A 16,018-nucleotide genomic window follows, 5' to 3' on the forward strand; every position below is an offset into this window, starting at 1 on the left:
AAGTTAAAGTTTTAAAAGCCTTGTCATGACTTTTTCTTTTTGTTGGATTCTCCTCCTTTGCGTTTAATTTGTCATGCCCAATGGATTCATTCTGCTGGGCTTCCTGGGGTTGTGATCCTCATTGTCTTTTCCTAGGATATTGTCTAAAATTTTTTGGAGTGCTGATTTGGTATTCATGAAGTTCCTGAGGTGCTCTTTATCATGAAAGTATCTTATTTCTCCATCAAGTTTGGAAGATAGTTTTGCAGGGCACATCAGTCTTGGTTGGAGGCTGTTTTCCTTTAGGGCTTGAAATACATCACTCCAAGCTCTTCTTACCTTGAGGGTTTGCATTGAGAAGTCTGCTGTGATTGTGATGGGCTTTCCTTTGTATGTGATTTGTTTCTTTTCTCTCACTGCCTGTAGAATTTTGTTCTTCTGTTGGATTTCTGGAATCCTAACTATTATATGCCTATGTGTAGATTTTTTTTGATCAAGGCTAGTTGGAGTCCTATATGCCTCACTTACCTGTATGTCAAGTTCTTTTCCCCTCCTTGGGAAGTTTTCTGCCATCATTTCTGTGAGGAGTTTTTTTATGTCATCTGCACTCTCTCCTCCTTTTTCATTGACTCCAGTCAGTCTTATGTTATTCTTTGCATCGTCTAGCAGCTGCTGGATTGATTTCTCATGTTTCCTTACAATTTTAAAGCAATTTTTCTTTTCCTCCTCACTAATTGCAATCTTATCTTCTATATGTGAAATTCTATCCTCACATTGGTTCATTCTGCTGCGCAAACTTTCGATGGAGTTTTTAATCTCTTGGAAATCTGTTTGCATCTGTTATGGATTCCATTTGTTTCCTGTGTTGGGATTCCATCATGTTCCTCAGATCCTCTATATTTTTATCTGTGTCCTCTCTAGACTTATTAATCATGTCTTGCACTATGAGCACAATCTTTGCTGTTATCTGAGTAATTATTTCTGATTTCATTTTTCCCAGATCCTCTTTTGTTGCCAGTTCAGAGAGTCCAGGTGGTTGAGTATCAGATTGTGCCATCTCGTTTCCCTTTGAGGTTGCTGTAGGTGACCTGGAAGTCTGGTTTTTTTTGCATTTTATTGTGGATGTCTGTTTTTGAGGCTTGTTTACATGTCTTCTCATTTCCACACGGGGGTGGGAGGTGTTTCTTGCACCCGCGCGGCTCACCTCTGCCCTAGGAGTGTGGAATGGTGGCGGGGGAGCCTCCTTCTGGGTGCTGGGACTGGCTCATCTCCTCTCTGGAGTTGGGATTTCACCTTGAATATTTTACTTCATTGTCGGTTCTCTGTACTGCTGACTCCCAGCAGGTTATTGACCTTCAGCTATTACAGCAAACAGGAGGAAGTGGGCAAAATATCTTTCCCTCCCTGGATCTTGCCTCCTGTTGTAGGTGTCTTGGAATCTGGCCCAAAAGTAAGAAAAATCTGCCCACAAATGCAGTCCCAACTGGCTACATCCATTGAAGCAAAACAATTCACGGGGCTAACAGGCAGCGGTGGAACCAATCCTGAGGCCCATCCAGTTCTCGAGAGCCTTACACATGGCATTTTGCTAATTTGTTTCATATAATTCTTGACTTTTTTTTTTTCCTCTTCTTTCCATTATTCTCTTATTTTATTTTTTTATGTATTTATTTTTTTGTAGTACCAGGGATCGAATTCAGGACGTTACGCTTGCAGGCTGGCGTAGTGCCACTGAGCTAAATCCCTGGCTAATCCCCTATTTTATGTTAATAGACATTTTCTATAAGATTTTCATTTCCTTGTTGCTTTTTGGTTTTTTCCCAGTACTGGATATTGAACCTAGGGCCTTCACACAGAGATATGTCCCAAGCCTGTTTTCCATTTTTAATTTTGAGACAGAGTCTCACTAGGTTGTACATGTTGGCCTCAAACTTGTGTGATCCTCTTGCCTCAGCTTCCAGGAATGCTGGCTTTCCAACCGTGTGCCAACACACCTGGCTGCTCATATCTTTTGCTATGTTTTTTGAGCTGTCTTCTTAGTGGTTACTTTGAGATTCAGTTCGATGTTAATGTATAATAATCAACGCACAAAACTTTGCCATATATGCCTCCATTTCCTTTTCCCTACAAATTTTATATTTATTTATATATTTTTTGACTTCTTAATACTTACGTCTTTTTTTTTTTTTTGGCTGGGGCCGGTTATCGGGGATCAAACTTGTCAGGTAAAAGGGCCAAAGACCAAGACCAGACCAGGCCACAACAACCCTTTATTAGGGGAATAGATCTGCCAGGCTGTCTCTGAACAAAGGAGAGACAAAAGCAATATGGCTGGGGCAGGGAGAGTCTTTTATAGAGACTGGGGTGGGGTTTGTAGGGGCAGAGGTGGGTTTGAGTGAGGTAGTGACTAGGGAATGGAGGAGCCCATGATGTCACTAGGTGGTAGGAGGTGAGCGAGTATTAGGTTACTTTCTAGGTGGGAACAGGGGCATACTGGGAAGAAGGGTTTATTCTTTGGTGGGAGCAACCATCTTGGCATGATGTCACACAGGGGTGGGGGCAAGGCACCATAGGAAGAGGGCAGCTACTATACATAATAGCTGCTGAGGTGGTGGGAGACCTATCAGAACTCAGGACCTTGCGCTCGTGAGGCAGGTGGCGGCACCGCTGAGCTAAATCCCTGGCCCAACTTCTCAATTCTTAAAAATTTTTTAGTACATGTTTTTAGTACATAATGATCACATTCATCGTGGAGAGTTGGTACATGTATGTGACACATCTTAATTCTTTTTACTACCTCTTCCATTCTCCCTATCCCCCTCTCCCATTTTTTTGGTTCCCTTCCCATAAATTTTATTTTTAATCATTATCCTATCAACATAACCTTACTATTATTTCTTTATATGGCTTGGTTTTTGCAGTGTTTCTTATTTTCTTGACGCCAGTTGGGTGTCCTACAATTCAATTCAGTTCAGTTAGCACAGACCTAGAAGAGAAGGTCTTCACCTACTACATTTCTGTCTTGAGTTGGCTGCAAATTGAAGGGTTCTAGCAAGCCCCTTGTCAGGTTTAACAATTTGCTAGATCAACTGTCAGACTCAGAAAAGTGCTATACTTAATAGTTACTAGTTTATTTATAAAGAAAACAACTGTGCAACAGCAAATGGAAGAGATGTGTATGGGATATGGAGTGTTGCATAGCTTTTATTCCTTCTCTGGGCATAGGGTTTTCCTTACATTCACCAACCCAGAAGGTCTCCAAACCTTGTTGCTTAGGAAATTCTGTCAGAGTTTCATGACAGTGGCTAAATGGCCATTAGCCATTGGTAATTTCTTTCAATCTCTAGGTCTTCTACCCTCCTTTTGAGATTAGCCAGTGGGGCTGAAATTTCCAATCATCTCCTGAGGTGGTTGCTTCCTCTGGCAACCAACTCCGTCTTGAAGCTAATTGGAGATTCTGCCAGGAGTCACTTTGTTAACAAAAAGTCAATTATTGGGGAAATGGGCTCATTTTGAATAACACAAGACTTCTATCACTGAGAAAATCCCAGGGGTTTTACAGACTCTGTGCCAGGAACAGAGATCAACTGTGTACTTTTTATTATACTGTAATGATTATCCTTCATATCAAGTAGGGAAGAGTAAAAGGTTACAATAAATAAAGTGCTCTTTTTTTTTAAACCTATGTAGTTACCTTTACTAGTGCTTTTGGTTTGGTTTTGCTGTCAGATGACTGTCTAGTGTCCTTCCATTTCAGCCTGAAAGACTGCCTTTAGTATTTAGTATTTTAGTATTTAGTATTTACAGGGCAAATCTGCTAGTGACAAATTCTGTCTTTATTTAACTAAGAATGTGTTAAATTATTAAAGAATGTGTTAAGTTCTTCCTTTTCTTTTGTTCTTTGGTGATGCTGGGGATTGAATCCAGTGCCTTTGCATATAACTAATTTTCCTGGGCTAGGCTCCAATTTGGGATCCTTCTGCCTCAGCTTCCCAAAGAGCTGGTGTTATAGCCGTGTTAGCCATGTGCAGTCAGGCCTGGGCCCCTGCGCCCCCACCACCCCAGTGCCTTTTTTTTTGTTTTATTTTGTTACTGGGAATCCAACTCAGATCTTGCACTTGCCTGGTAGGCACAGCACCACTGAGCTAAATCCTGGGCCCTCCCCTTTGTTTCTGAAGGGTTTGCTGGACATAGAATTCTTAGTTATCCTGTAGCACTTTGAATATGACCTTTTACTACCTTTTGGCCTGCATGGTTTCTGATGTAGATTCAGCTATAATTTTATTGAAGGCCTTTTTTTTTAAGCTTCAAAGTTTTGTGTTTTTGATTTTCAACAGCTGATATTTTTAGATGAGAGTTTTCTTAAATTTATCCTGTTTGGAATTCACTGAGTTTCTTACATGTAAAGCTTAGTTTTTGTCATCACAGTTAAGAAATTTGGCTCTATTATTTCTTCAGATATTGTTCCTGTATTTTTTTTCTCTGTTATACATATTTTGAAATGCTCAATGATGACCCATCAGTCTCTCAAGTTCTGTTCATTTTTCCTTCTGCTCCTGACTAGATAATCTCAATTGATATGTCTTCAAGTTTGTTTAACTCTTTGTTCTGCCTGCTCAGATCTGTTGAGCCCCTCAACTTTTGTTTCAATTACTACTTTTCAGTTCTAGAATTTTTAGTTGGTTCCTTTTTAAATAGATTTTATGTCTTTATTGATATTCTCTAGTCAGTGAGACAGTGTTCTTTCTTTCCTTTAGTTATTTTGATATGGCTTTCTTTAATTCATTGATTATATTTTAAACGGCATTTTTAAAATCTTAGTCTTATAAGTCCATGCTATGATTTAGATCCAAAATATCTCCTAAAAGTCTCATGCATTTAGAAAGTGATTGGATCATTGGCACTATACTCATTATTAGACTCATCCATTGATAACTTCAGTAGCTAAATATGCTGCTAGGAAATGGGAGCTGGATGGAGATGGGTCATTGAAGGTATGATGTCGAAAGGTGTATTCTTTTTCCTGGCTCCTCCCTTCTTGCTCTGCTCCTGGCTGTCAGGATCGAGCACTTTTCCTCTGCCATTGGAGGAGTTAGCCAAATAGGGACTGAATTCTCTGAAAACTATGAGCTAAAATAAACTTCTCCTTTGTCGTGGGTGTTAGATATTTTGTTCCAGGGGTGGAAAGTAACCAGTACAGTAAATTGGTACTGGAGAAGTGGGATTGCTGCTATGACTATCCCTGGCTTAGAAGCTTTTGGAACTAGTTTGTGGGAAGAATAGGGAAATGTTTGGCAATCCCACTTAGAGGAACCACAGAATGCTGTAAATAGAGCATGATGGTGATTCTAGATAAGAGCTCAGAAAACCAGAATGTTAATAAGAATGTGGACAGTAAAGGCCAGGTTTAGAACGTTTCAGTTGATAACAAAACCTCCATTGGCAGTACATCTACAGGCCAAGTATTTTCTATTCTGGCATAAAAATTGTCTACATTTTCCCCATGTCCTAAGAATTTGCAGGAAAAGGAGATCAAGGCTAGTGGAATAATGAATCTGGCAGAGGAAATTTCAAGACAGCCCAGCATTCAGGTTTGGTGTGGGAACATTTAACTGCTTTTAGATAGATTTATAGTGAAAATTGGAGGCAAAGGGCAGAGAAGAACAATTCAAAACACTCAAAATTTTTGATCAAAATGAAGTATATGTGAAGTTGGGGCAAAATTATGTATCATTGCTAAAGAGATTAGCGCTACTAAAAAGAAGCCAAGTACTTTGTGTCAGGAGAGTAGGAAAAATGCTTTGAGGACATCTCAGGAAGTGGTCAGACATATCACCCATCTAAAAGTTTGCTTTGGGTCTCGGAAGGAGACTTTGGATTGGGACTTTTCAGCAGTTTTGGAACTCTTAAGACTTTGGCCCCTCAGAAATGGATGAAATGTATTTTGCAAAATGAGATGTGTATGAACCTTTTGGGGGCCAGGGGCAGAATGTTACAATTTAGTTCTAAAATGTCTACCAGAAATCTCATAATCGGAGGGTGATTAGATTATGGGGCTATTATACTCATCAATGAATTCATCTCTTGATGAGTTTAGTAGCTAACTGCTGCTAGGAGGTGGGACTTGGTTGGAGGTGCATCACTGGAGGTATAACCATAAGTGTATGTATTCTCATTTCTGGTTTCTCTTTCTTGCTCTGCTTCCTGACTGCCATAAGTTGATGAGGACCTTTCTTCCGCCATTCTGTTTCTGCCTTGGAGCTAGCCAAACATAGACTGAATCTTCTGAAAACTATGAGTCAAAATAAACTTCACCTCCTTTACGTTATTGTGGGTGTTGAGTATTTTGTCCCAGTGATGGGAAGGTAACCAACATAGTCCACTTCTGGACATTCTCCAGGTTTGTTAACTGCTTTTTTTCCTTCTTTGTGTGCCCTACTTTCTTGTTTATATGAATATCTTAATTTTTTGTTGTTGTTAAAACTGAGCAATTTAAATAACAAAATGTAACAACTCTGGAAATGATTTGTTCTCCCCTTCCCAGAGCTTGATGCTATTGCTGTTTGTTGACCATGGTGTTGCTGTTTGTGTAGTGACTTTCGTAATTCTGTAAAATTTGTATTCTTTGTCATTTGTAGCTACTGAAGTGACTTTGTCATATATAGCTACGAAATGATCCTCTAATGACTGGTTAGTTATTTCTGTAAATACCGGGCACTGTTAGGTCTCCCAATCTTTGTGAAAAGTCTGTGTATATATATTGGGTCACATCTTCCATCACTCTGCTGAGCAGTAATTTTACTTTTCACTGAGATCTATTCATTTTTCTTTATTGAATATTCTTCATGTTATTAAAAAGTGGTTAATTTCTGCTGCTAGTTTACAACTCTGTTCTAACCTTGACTTCCTATTGGCAGTAGCCTCAAAGTGAAAACAAATGAGAGCTTTAGGTCCTTCTCAGGTATTTCTGGAGTGTGTACCCACTCCTACTCATGCATGTGGACTTTTTGGATTCTCAGATGTTTGTAAAACCTTGAATGAATATATCATTCCCCTATTTTTCCTGTATAAGATTTTTCTTGGTTTATTGTTTTCTGCAACTTTTATTCTTCTTCAGGCAACTGTTGTGTTAAACAGTTGCTGCTGATTGCTTTTGACAAATGTGTCCAGGAAAAAAGACCATTTAGCTGAGTTTGGTCAAAGACAGTTCTTGCAAGTAAGAATTTCTAGAAAACTGCCTTACAGAACAGCTAATGACAGTTCTCTTGAGTGAAGATTTAAGAGTGCTAAACTTGTTCTTATCTTTCCAGGGTTGCTAGGCTGCAGTTTTCACTGTAGTTGTGGGCTTTTGGTTTTGAAGGCTACCACAGAAGTAGGGAGTAAGAATGAAATAGGGCATATTCAGAATTCTACAGTGCTTGCCATTTTTACCAACACACAGACATTTTTCTTGATTGAGCACTTCCTGGATGGCTGCAAGTATTTTGGTTAAATCCAAGAGTGCTATAAAAGTTAATTTTGACAGTTTTTGTTTATTGTTTACTGATTTTTATGAAGGAGAGGATTTTAAGAGTTCCTTATTCGTTATTCCTGATGAACCCAAATCTTTTCTATATCTTAGAAAACTGTTGCTGGGATTTTAAGTGGATTAAACCTTTGGGGAAAATTGTATTTTTTATTATGTTGCATCTTCCAGTCTGTGAACATGATATATCTACATTTATTTAAATCTTTAATTTTGATAGCATTATGTAGTTTTAGCATACAAAACCTCTGCTTGACTCCCTCTCCATCCCTTCCTTTCTTCCTTCTTTCCTTCCTTCCTGGTAGATTCCTTGAGATTTTCTATATCATGTCCTGCACACATGGTGACAGGCTTGTTTTTTTTTTTTTTTTTTCCCTTACTGCACTGGTTAGAAAGAACTTCCAGTACTCTTTTGAGTAATAGTGGTAAGAGTGGGCATCCTGGTCTCATTCTTGATCTTAAAAGGAAAGCATTTACTTTTTCACTATTAGATATCTTAACAGTAGGTTTTATTATTGATGGTCTTTATCAGATTCAGGAAGTTCCAATACATAGTCTTGGGCCAGACATTTAGCTCAGTTACACCATGCCTGCCTTATTAACACAAGGTCCTGAGTTTGGTCTCCGGTACCAAAAAAACCCAAAAAATGTAGTCTTTATGTTTCTGAAAATTCTTATGCCTGGAAGTTCAGTTTTACCAAGTACATTTCTACACATATTGATATGATTTTATAGTTTTTTCTTTAACTTGTTAATGTGATAGATTACATTGATTTGTTTATTAATATCAAATTAGGCATATATCCCTAAAACAAACCTCGGTTGTGATGTATAAACATATAATTCTTTTTACATATAAATTGTTTTTGCCAATATTTTGATAAAGGGTTTTTACATACTCATGAGGAATATTGTTCTGTAGTTTTCTTTTTATACTTTGTTTGCTTTTGGTATTAAGATAATTAGGTTCATAAAAAAATTGAGGAAGTGATCCCTCTTCTATTTTCTGGAAGATTGTGTAGAATTGTTAATTCTTCTTAAACCACTTTGTGTAATTCTGAAGTGAAACTATGTTGGCCTAAAAATATAGAAGCTGTAGTGAGATCCCTGTTTCATTCCATGGACAATTGTGTTCTTTTGACTTTCACCCCTCTTCTCCCTTGCTCTGTCTCTTAATCTTACTAGAGGTTTGTTAATTTTACTGATTTATTCTGAATAACCAACTCTGTTTCATTAATATCTGTTTTGCTGTTTTCAATGTGGTTGATGTCTACACTTAACTGGATACTTCCTTTCTTCTCCTGGAAGTGGGTTTATTTTGTTCTTTTTACCTGTTTCTTGAGGTAAAGTATAGATTATTTGAGTTTCTTTTCTTACATACACTCTTAGAGGTATACACTCTTTATCACTCCTAGAGCTATAAGTTTTCCTCTCAATTCTGCTTTACTATGTCCCACAGAATTTGATATTCTCCATTTTTTCTTTGAGATTACTATTTGTTTATTCATTTTTCAAAGGATATTTAAATGGTTTTTAGTTTGGATTTCATTATTGGTTAAGCTGGTGTGAGTGTTCTTGTATAGTGTTGTTTGGAAATATATTTTCATTTCTTCTGGATCATTTACTAGGAGTATGGTATCATGGTTTACATTCAGCTTTTAAAGGAATTGCCACACTATATGCAAAAATAATTGGTAATTTATTTTCATCATAATTGGTAAAAGTTGACTTGTAGGGCTAGGGATGTAGCTCAGGGGTAGTGAGTGTGTTTGCCTAGCATATGGGAGGCCCTGGGTTCAAACCTGAAGAAAAAAGTTCAGAATATAGATTGGTTTTTGTTGTTGCTGTTGTTGTTAAGAGACAAAGTCTTTCTATGTAGTCCAGGCTAACTTCACATTTGAGGTCCTCCTGCCTCAGCCTTCTGGAATTATAGGTGTGCTCTGCCATGCCCTTCTGTTATTTTTTATTTTTTTATTTTTTGGTACCAGGGATCAAACTTGGGACCTTGCGCTTGCAAGGCAGGCAGTGGAACCACTGAGCTAAATCCCCGGCCCCCTTCTGTCATTTTTTTAATGGTCTTTTATTGTAAATAATTGGAGAAACTGTTTTGGAGTAGCCTTGGGGGAGTTGATTTAACTATAGGGACTGTCCTTAGATTGTACAAGATAAAGTGGGGTGAGTACAGATGTAGGTAGAGTGACAGGTTTGAAAGCAGGAAAAGACGGTATCCTGATTTCAGTCTTTCTATTGATGGAACATGAGGCAAGGCCACTAGGTGAGTCATGAGTTAATAGAGGAAAGAGAGCAATAAAATGTTGAGAAAGGAGGAAAAGATAAGAACTTACATCAGAATGAAGGCATAATGTGTTGCTGTTGTTGTTGTTCTGTTGTTGTCCTATATGATCCTGAGATTTAACTCAGGGACTCCTGCATGCTCAGCAAGTGCTCTACCACTGAGCTACATCCCAAGCCCTTTTTATGTTTAACTTGAGACAAGGCCTTGCTAAATTGTCCAGGCTGGCCTTGAACCTTCCTCAGCCTCCCAAGTGGTTGAGATTATAGGCATGTGGCACCATGCTTGGCATGGGGCGTAGATTTTATTAGAGAAGTGTATTAGTGGTAGTTTTGCTTGCCTGTTTCAATTTTGTGGCTGTAATTTTAAGTGAGACCAGTTTTTAAGGTTTCTTCAGTTAGTTCAGTTGCTTAGATACATGTGGTATATACTTAGATTGAGAAAGTATAAAATGATGACAAATTTTTTTAGAACTTTCAATGATAACAAACAGCTCACTGCAGCACATGTGCCATAGGTTTGCCCTTGGTGGTATATGGTTAGGTTTAATTAGGACTAGATAGAAAGTATATAGTTAGTATATAGTTGTTAATAACCTATTGATAGGTTAGTGTGGAAGTTATATAGATAGAAAGTATATAGTAAAGTTTAAGTAGGGCTGGGAATGTGATACAGGAATGGAAGATTGGGGTGTCTTTGCACGAGAGTGGCTATAGTGTTGGGTTGTGGAAGCTTAGCAGGCTAAGAAAAGAAATGAGGGGGATAATGGATTGTGAAAAGACCAGTGGATTGCAGGACCCTGTGGGATTCATGAATAGTTAGAATAGGAATACTAGAGTGAATAAAATAGAGGGAAGGAATGACTATCAAAGAGTAGGATTATAGAAATACAGTTTTCAGAGATGATGTGATTTTTGGTGATTTATACCATCTACATTGCAAGGAAAAGATGATTGAAATTTAAAAATATAGAACACAGAGACCAAGGAGTTTTATATTCTGTATTTAGATTGAAGGCTCATGATGACAGGCGTAGTGATGGCTGAAGATACTGAAGCAAGTGTCAAAGTCATCAGTGAATGAATAAAGTGAGGGAGAATTTGAAGGGAGATAGTTAACATAGCCCAAGGAAAATGTGTAACAAAGTGTGATCCTTGTCCTTCAAAGGTACTGAAGTGGGGCTCAGTTAAAGGCCGAAGTACAATGATGAGACTCTCTACCTCTGAGTCCTGAAATAATGGGTTATGGCAGGTGACCACTTGATAGGGTTCTAGGGAGATGTGTCATTGAGATATAGGTAAGTTTCAGTTAGAGTAAGAAGGAATATTGAAAGAAATTGAAGATAAAGCAGCGTATCCTAGTATCTTAGTGTCCTATTATCTTAGTATTCTAGTAAAGGTAGGTGATCTAAGAGATTTAGATTGTGCTCAAGCTAAACATGAGTATTAATGATGGTAGAACTAATGTGGTTAGTTATGGTAGTTTCTTGGATGAAGGTGGCAAATGAATTAGAGTTCAGGAAATTAAACCAAAAAATAAGGGACCATTGGATTTCTCTTTAGTTTCTTAGGTCAAAGTCAAAGACCTTCTTTTGTTACACCTTTCTTTGCCAGCCAATGATTTTCAATAGCTTGGTGGTCTCTGTTATAGTAGGAGTGCAAAGCTTATTTTATATGTTAAATTTCTTGTTCTCTTTTCTTGGGCTTAGACTTTTTATGTGTTTGAGCATTCTCACTTTTATACTTGTTTACTGTGACTTGTCCCTTTATTCTCCGAAATGCCTTAAACTGACTTCATGGGTTTCCTGGCTAAACATTATGACTTATCTACTTCCTTCTCGTTGGTCCATTGAACAGTGTGAATTTTCAGGGACAGATACTTATCCTAGGTTTTTTGGGGATTTTTTGGTACCGGGGATCGAACTCGGGACCTTGCGCTTGCAAGGCAGGTGGCGAAACCACTGAGCTAAGTCCCCGGCCTCTTATTTTAGTTTTTTCAAGTACGTTTTCTTTCATTTTGGTCTTTGATATAGGAGAGGTGAACTGGGCATATGTTCAGTTCATCATCTTGATACTGCCAAAGCTAAAGTTTTTTTTTAAAAAAAATTATACAACTTTAAATTTCCAGAAATAAGGAATGGGATCGTAATATATATATATTCATATATCAGGACGTTATATAGGTGATGATTTTATTTTGCAAGAATATTGGGGAGAGTGAGAAACATCACAAATTTTTAGTTGTGCCATTTAATAGAAATAAATATGTTCTATAAATATACTAGTAGACATTAAAATATAGATGTTTAAGGATGTTCAGAGTGTAAGTGATTTTCCATAGTTTTATAATGAATGTGTTATAACATAATGTGGAAGAGGAGGGAGTAAATGTGACTTAAAAATAAAGCCAGCTAATAAACAGATTATATAAAGTGTTAACCTTACTTATTTTAATACCAAATTCTGGTTACAAAGGAAATGAATTATATCTGTGTGTCAATGTACATCTGTCTTTAAGAAAATCATAACTACTTTTGATAAAAATTCCACTGACATCAGGTGGCACCCAGCATTTCTGGCTTTTAAAAATTAATTTACACTGATTGTAAGTTGAAAGCTTTAGTTCTAAACACTGATGATTAAAATCTCACAATATTGGGGCCGGGGACATAGTTCAGTGGTTCTTCCGCCTGCCTCCCAAGTGCAAGGTCCCGAGTTCCATCCTCAGTACCTCCCCGCAAAAAAAACCGCACAATATTCACTTGAAATGTTTCTTGAAAAAATTTTGTCAGAGATCTTATTCTAGTTTAAAATTAAAATGACTTTTTAGTCGTATGATGTGTAGTATTTATTACCTCTATTTAGAAATGTTTGGTTTTATTTATTCAGCAAGTAATTAATGAGCCTTATATGTCCTTCTCCGGGTACTGTAGTTGGAATATATCAGAGAAGAAATAAAGATACAGATAGTCTAGAAGGATTGGTCATCTGTTAAGTCTAATTATAGCAGATTGCCTTTTAGTGAGGAAAACACCCCTGGTCTTCGCTTGCTTGCCCTCCTTCTCTTCCTCCTCCTTCTCCTCCTCCTCCTCCTCCTCCTCTTCCTCCTCTTCTTTTCTTTTTTTTTTTACCTTTTGGAAGCTGTAGTGCTGGTGGTCAAACCCAGGGCCTTATGCATGCTAGGCAAGTGCTCTACACTGAGATATACCTCCAGCCCCATGCATCTGTATTTCTATGAATGCCTTGTAAACCAGGAGAAAAAACAATCTGAAGTACTAACCTACTTTTATTTTAATAGATTGAGGAACTTCAGCAAGCTTTAACAGTAAAACAAAATGAAGAGCAAGACCGACAGAAGAGAATAAGCAATACTCGCAAAATGATAGAGGATTTACAGAATGAACTAAGGACTACCGAAAACTGTGAGACTCTTCAGCCTCAGATTGATGGCATTACCAATGACCTGAGACGAGTTCAAGATGAAAAGGCATTATGTGAAGGCGAGATAATTGATAAACGAAGGGAGAGGGAGACTCTGGAGAAAGAGAAAAAGAGTAAGTTTTCTTAAGGTGAAGAACTGTCTATAAAATAGACATTTATAATCTGTTGATGGCTTTCTTCTCCTAGTACTTATTGCTTTAAACTGTTTAAGTTTCCTTGTGGAGAAAGCTCAGTTCACTTTCAGTGTTGTGCCTTAATTACCTACAGCTATTGTGTACCATGATTTGCCACTGGCTGATCATTGTCTTATGTCCAGTTACAGCATTTAAGTGTCTAAAATGCTTATCTTTATTTTCTTTAGAGTCACTCACAGATCAGATTTAAACTATCCTAGCCTTGATAACCATTAGCTTTGCTCTTAGAGATCTTAATTTCATATTGACTTTTCTTTATTGTGTAGACCATGTCTATAGATTGATAGCATTATTGAGTAGAAGAGATCTTATTTTGTCTATTCAATATATATGATTAATATTAGTTTAAAAATACCATTATTATATGTTCATTGAAGTACTAGATTTGTGTTCTTAGAGCTAAAGAGAACTAGAAGAGAAAGATGGTATAACTCCTTTCCCACCTCCAGACCTATTCTCAAGAGTAATCACTTTTAATTCTTTTAGCAGTTTTTTATAATCATTTTACATGTAGTCATCATATTCTTATTTCACTTTGCTTTATTAATCAGTTTTGCACATCATCTTTGTATATTTATTCCACATGTGGATTTTAGCTTGTAATACCTATTTGCCTGTTATTGTAACTTGTCAAATTAGATTATTATATTTATAATACTAATTTTTATTGTAAATGATACATCTTTTTTGTGTCATTTAACGATTGTCAGTATTATTTGAGTGTGTACTTTGTAAGGTAAACTGTACTGCAGTACACCCATTCTTCTCATTCAGATTCTCTCATCTGTACTTTGGCTTTTGTATTTTCAAAGCTAAAAACATGTTTTATTGAGAACTATAATGGTTTGTGTCAGGTAAAAGGGCCGAAGACCAAGACCAGACCAGGCCACAACAAGCCTTTATTAGGGGAATAGATCTGCCGGGCTGTCTCTGAACAAAGGAGAGACAAAAGCAATATGGCTGGGGCAGGGAGAGTCTTTTATAGAGACTGGGGTGGGGTTTGTAGGGGCTGAGGCGGGGTTGACTGAGGTAGTGACTAGGGAATGGAGGAGCCGGTGATGTCACTAGGTGGTAAGAGGTGAGCGAGTATTAGGTTACTCTCTAGGTGGGAACAGGGGCATGCTGGGAAGAAGGGTTTGTTCTTTGGTGGGAGCAACCATCTTGGCATGACGTCACACAGGGGAAGGGGCAAGGCACCATAGGAAGAGGGCAGCAACTATACATAATAGCTGCTGAGGTGGTGGGAGACCTGTCAGTTTGATGTGCTTTATGGGTCACGACAGGGCCATAATTCATGTCTTGCTGCCAGGCAATTCTGACCACCAGTGATGTGTACATGACTGTCCCATTGGGTGGCATAGGACATCCAGTCAGACGATACAAGCCGCCCGATGGGACAGTCATGCAGGTATCACCAGTGGTTCAAGCCAGTGGAAATGTACTAATTCTAAAAGTTCAGAATGCTACGTATTGTTTACTGCAACAACAAATTTTTTTTGTAGCCAAACCAAGTATTATATTACAATTAAATTTTCTCTTATTGATGATCTAAATAAGATTTTAATTAACTTTTTAAAAAAATACTATTTGCTTTAGCATTTTCCTAAATTGGGGAAAAGATTTATCAGGCATTCTCTTGAATTCTGTGGCCTTCCATTTAAACTAGTTGTTCTCGGGGCCTCTTACCTTGTCATTTGGGATTTTTCTCACACTTTTCCTGTGTTAAATAAACCTATTCCTGAATTCCGTGTCTTTCCCCCACCCCCTTTTTTTTTAAAAGAAAGTATTCCCTTATTTTGTTAGTGGACATTTTCAGATAAGCTGAGAAAAGATATCCAAGAATTAATTTCATAAGCTGTTATTATTTAATAGATAATGTGAAATAGGAAGAAAAGGGGCAAAGGGGAGGGGGAAGTGGGAGGGGTAGGGGAAAGGAAAGAAGAGAATGGAATTAATATGAGAAAACAAAAAAATGGAAACAAAGTCTTTGTAAATAGGGAGGGATGGAGGGGTTGAAGGGAGGGCAGGGAAAGGGGGAAAAATAAGAACCAATAGGTGCACATTTCCAATGATGAATGTCATTATGTTGTACACCTAAAATGTACCAATAAAAGGATATACAAAAAAAATTTTCATTAGTTAATTGCATCCTTGAAAATACCTTGAATTATCCTCTGTTCTTAATTTTGTTATGTTTATAGCTCTGTGTTGAAAGGTAATTTTTCTCTCTCTTTTTTTTTTGCAATAGTGGGGATTGAACCCAGGTCCTGCACACTAAGCTACACCTCTAGTTTTTTTAATTTTTTTATTTTGAAACAGGTCTCACTAAGTTACTAAGTTTCCAAAACTGGGCTTGAATTTGTGATTCTCTTGCATCAGCCTCCCAGCTGGGATTATAGGCGTGCAGCACCACACCTGGTGTATCTCAGAATTTTGAAAGCCTCTTGTTGCTGTCTTCTGATAGGAAAGCTAGTACTTTCCTCATTCTTTTGTAGGTGATTTGTTTTTTATTTTCAATAGAGTGGAGATCATTTTATTATCCTTGGTATTAAGAAATCTTAGAATGATTAATCTGGACCAAGTCTTT

At 37.6% G+C, this 16,018-nt stretch overlaps 1 protein-coding gene across 8 annotated transcripts in view; it reads left to right on the forward strand.

The window, feature by feature from the left end:
- Nucleotides 1-16,018, forward strand: part of Smc5 (structural maintenance of chromosomes 5) — a 105,947-nt gene that overhangs the window by 34,155 nt on the left and 55,774 nt on the right. For all 8 annotated transcript variants that reach the window (XM_004838450.3, XM_021252721.2, XM_087184095.1 and 5 more), the window contains one exon: nt 13,095-13,350. In XM_004838450.3, coding sequence (XP_004838507.2) covers nt 13,095-13,350 — 256 coding nt within the window. The remainder of the gene's footprint in view (nt 1-13,094; nt 13,351-16,018) is intronic.

This window comes from Heterocephalus glaber, unplaced genomic scaffold (genome assembly GCF_053883595.1).
Source record: "Heterocephalus glaber isolate CG9 unplaced genomic scaffold, H.glaber_assembly_v1.0 deba00001481, whole genome shotgun sequence".
Lineage (NCBI taxonomy): Eukaryota > Metazoa > Chordata > Mammalia > Rodentia > Bathyergidae > Heterocephalus > Heterocephalus glaber.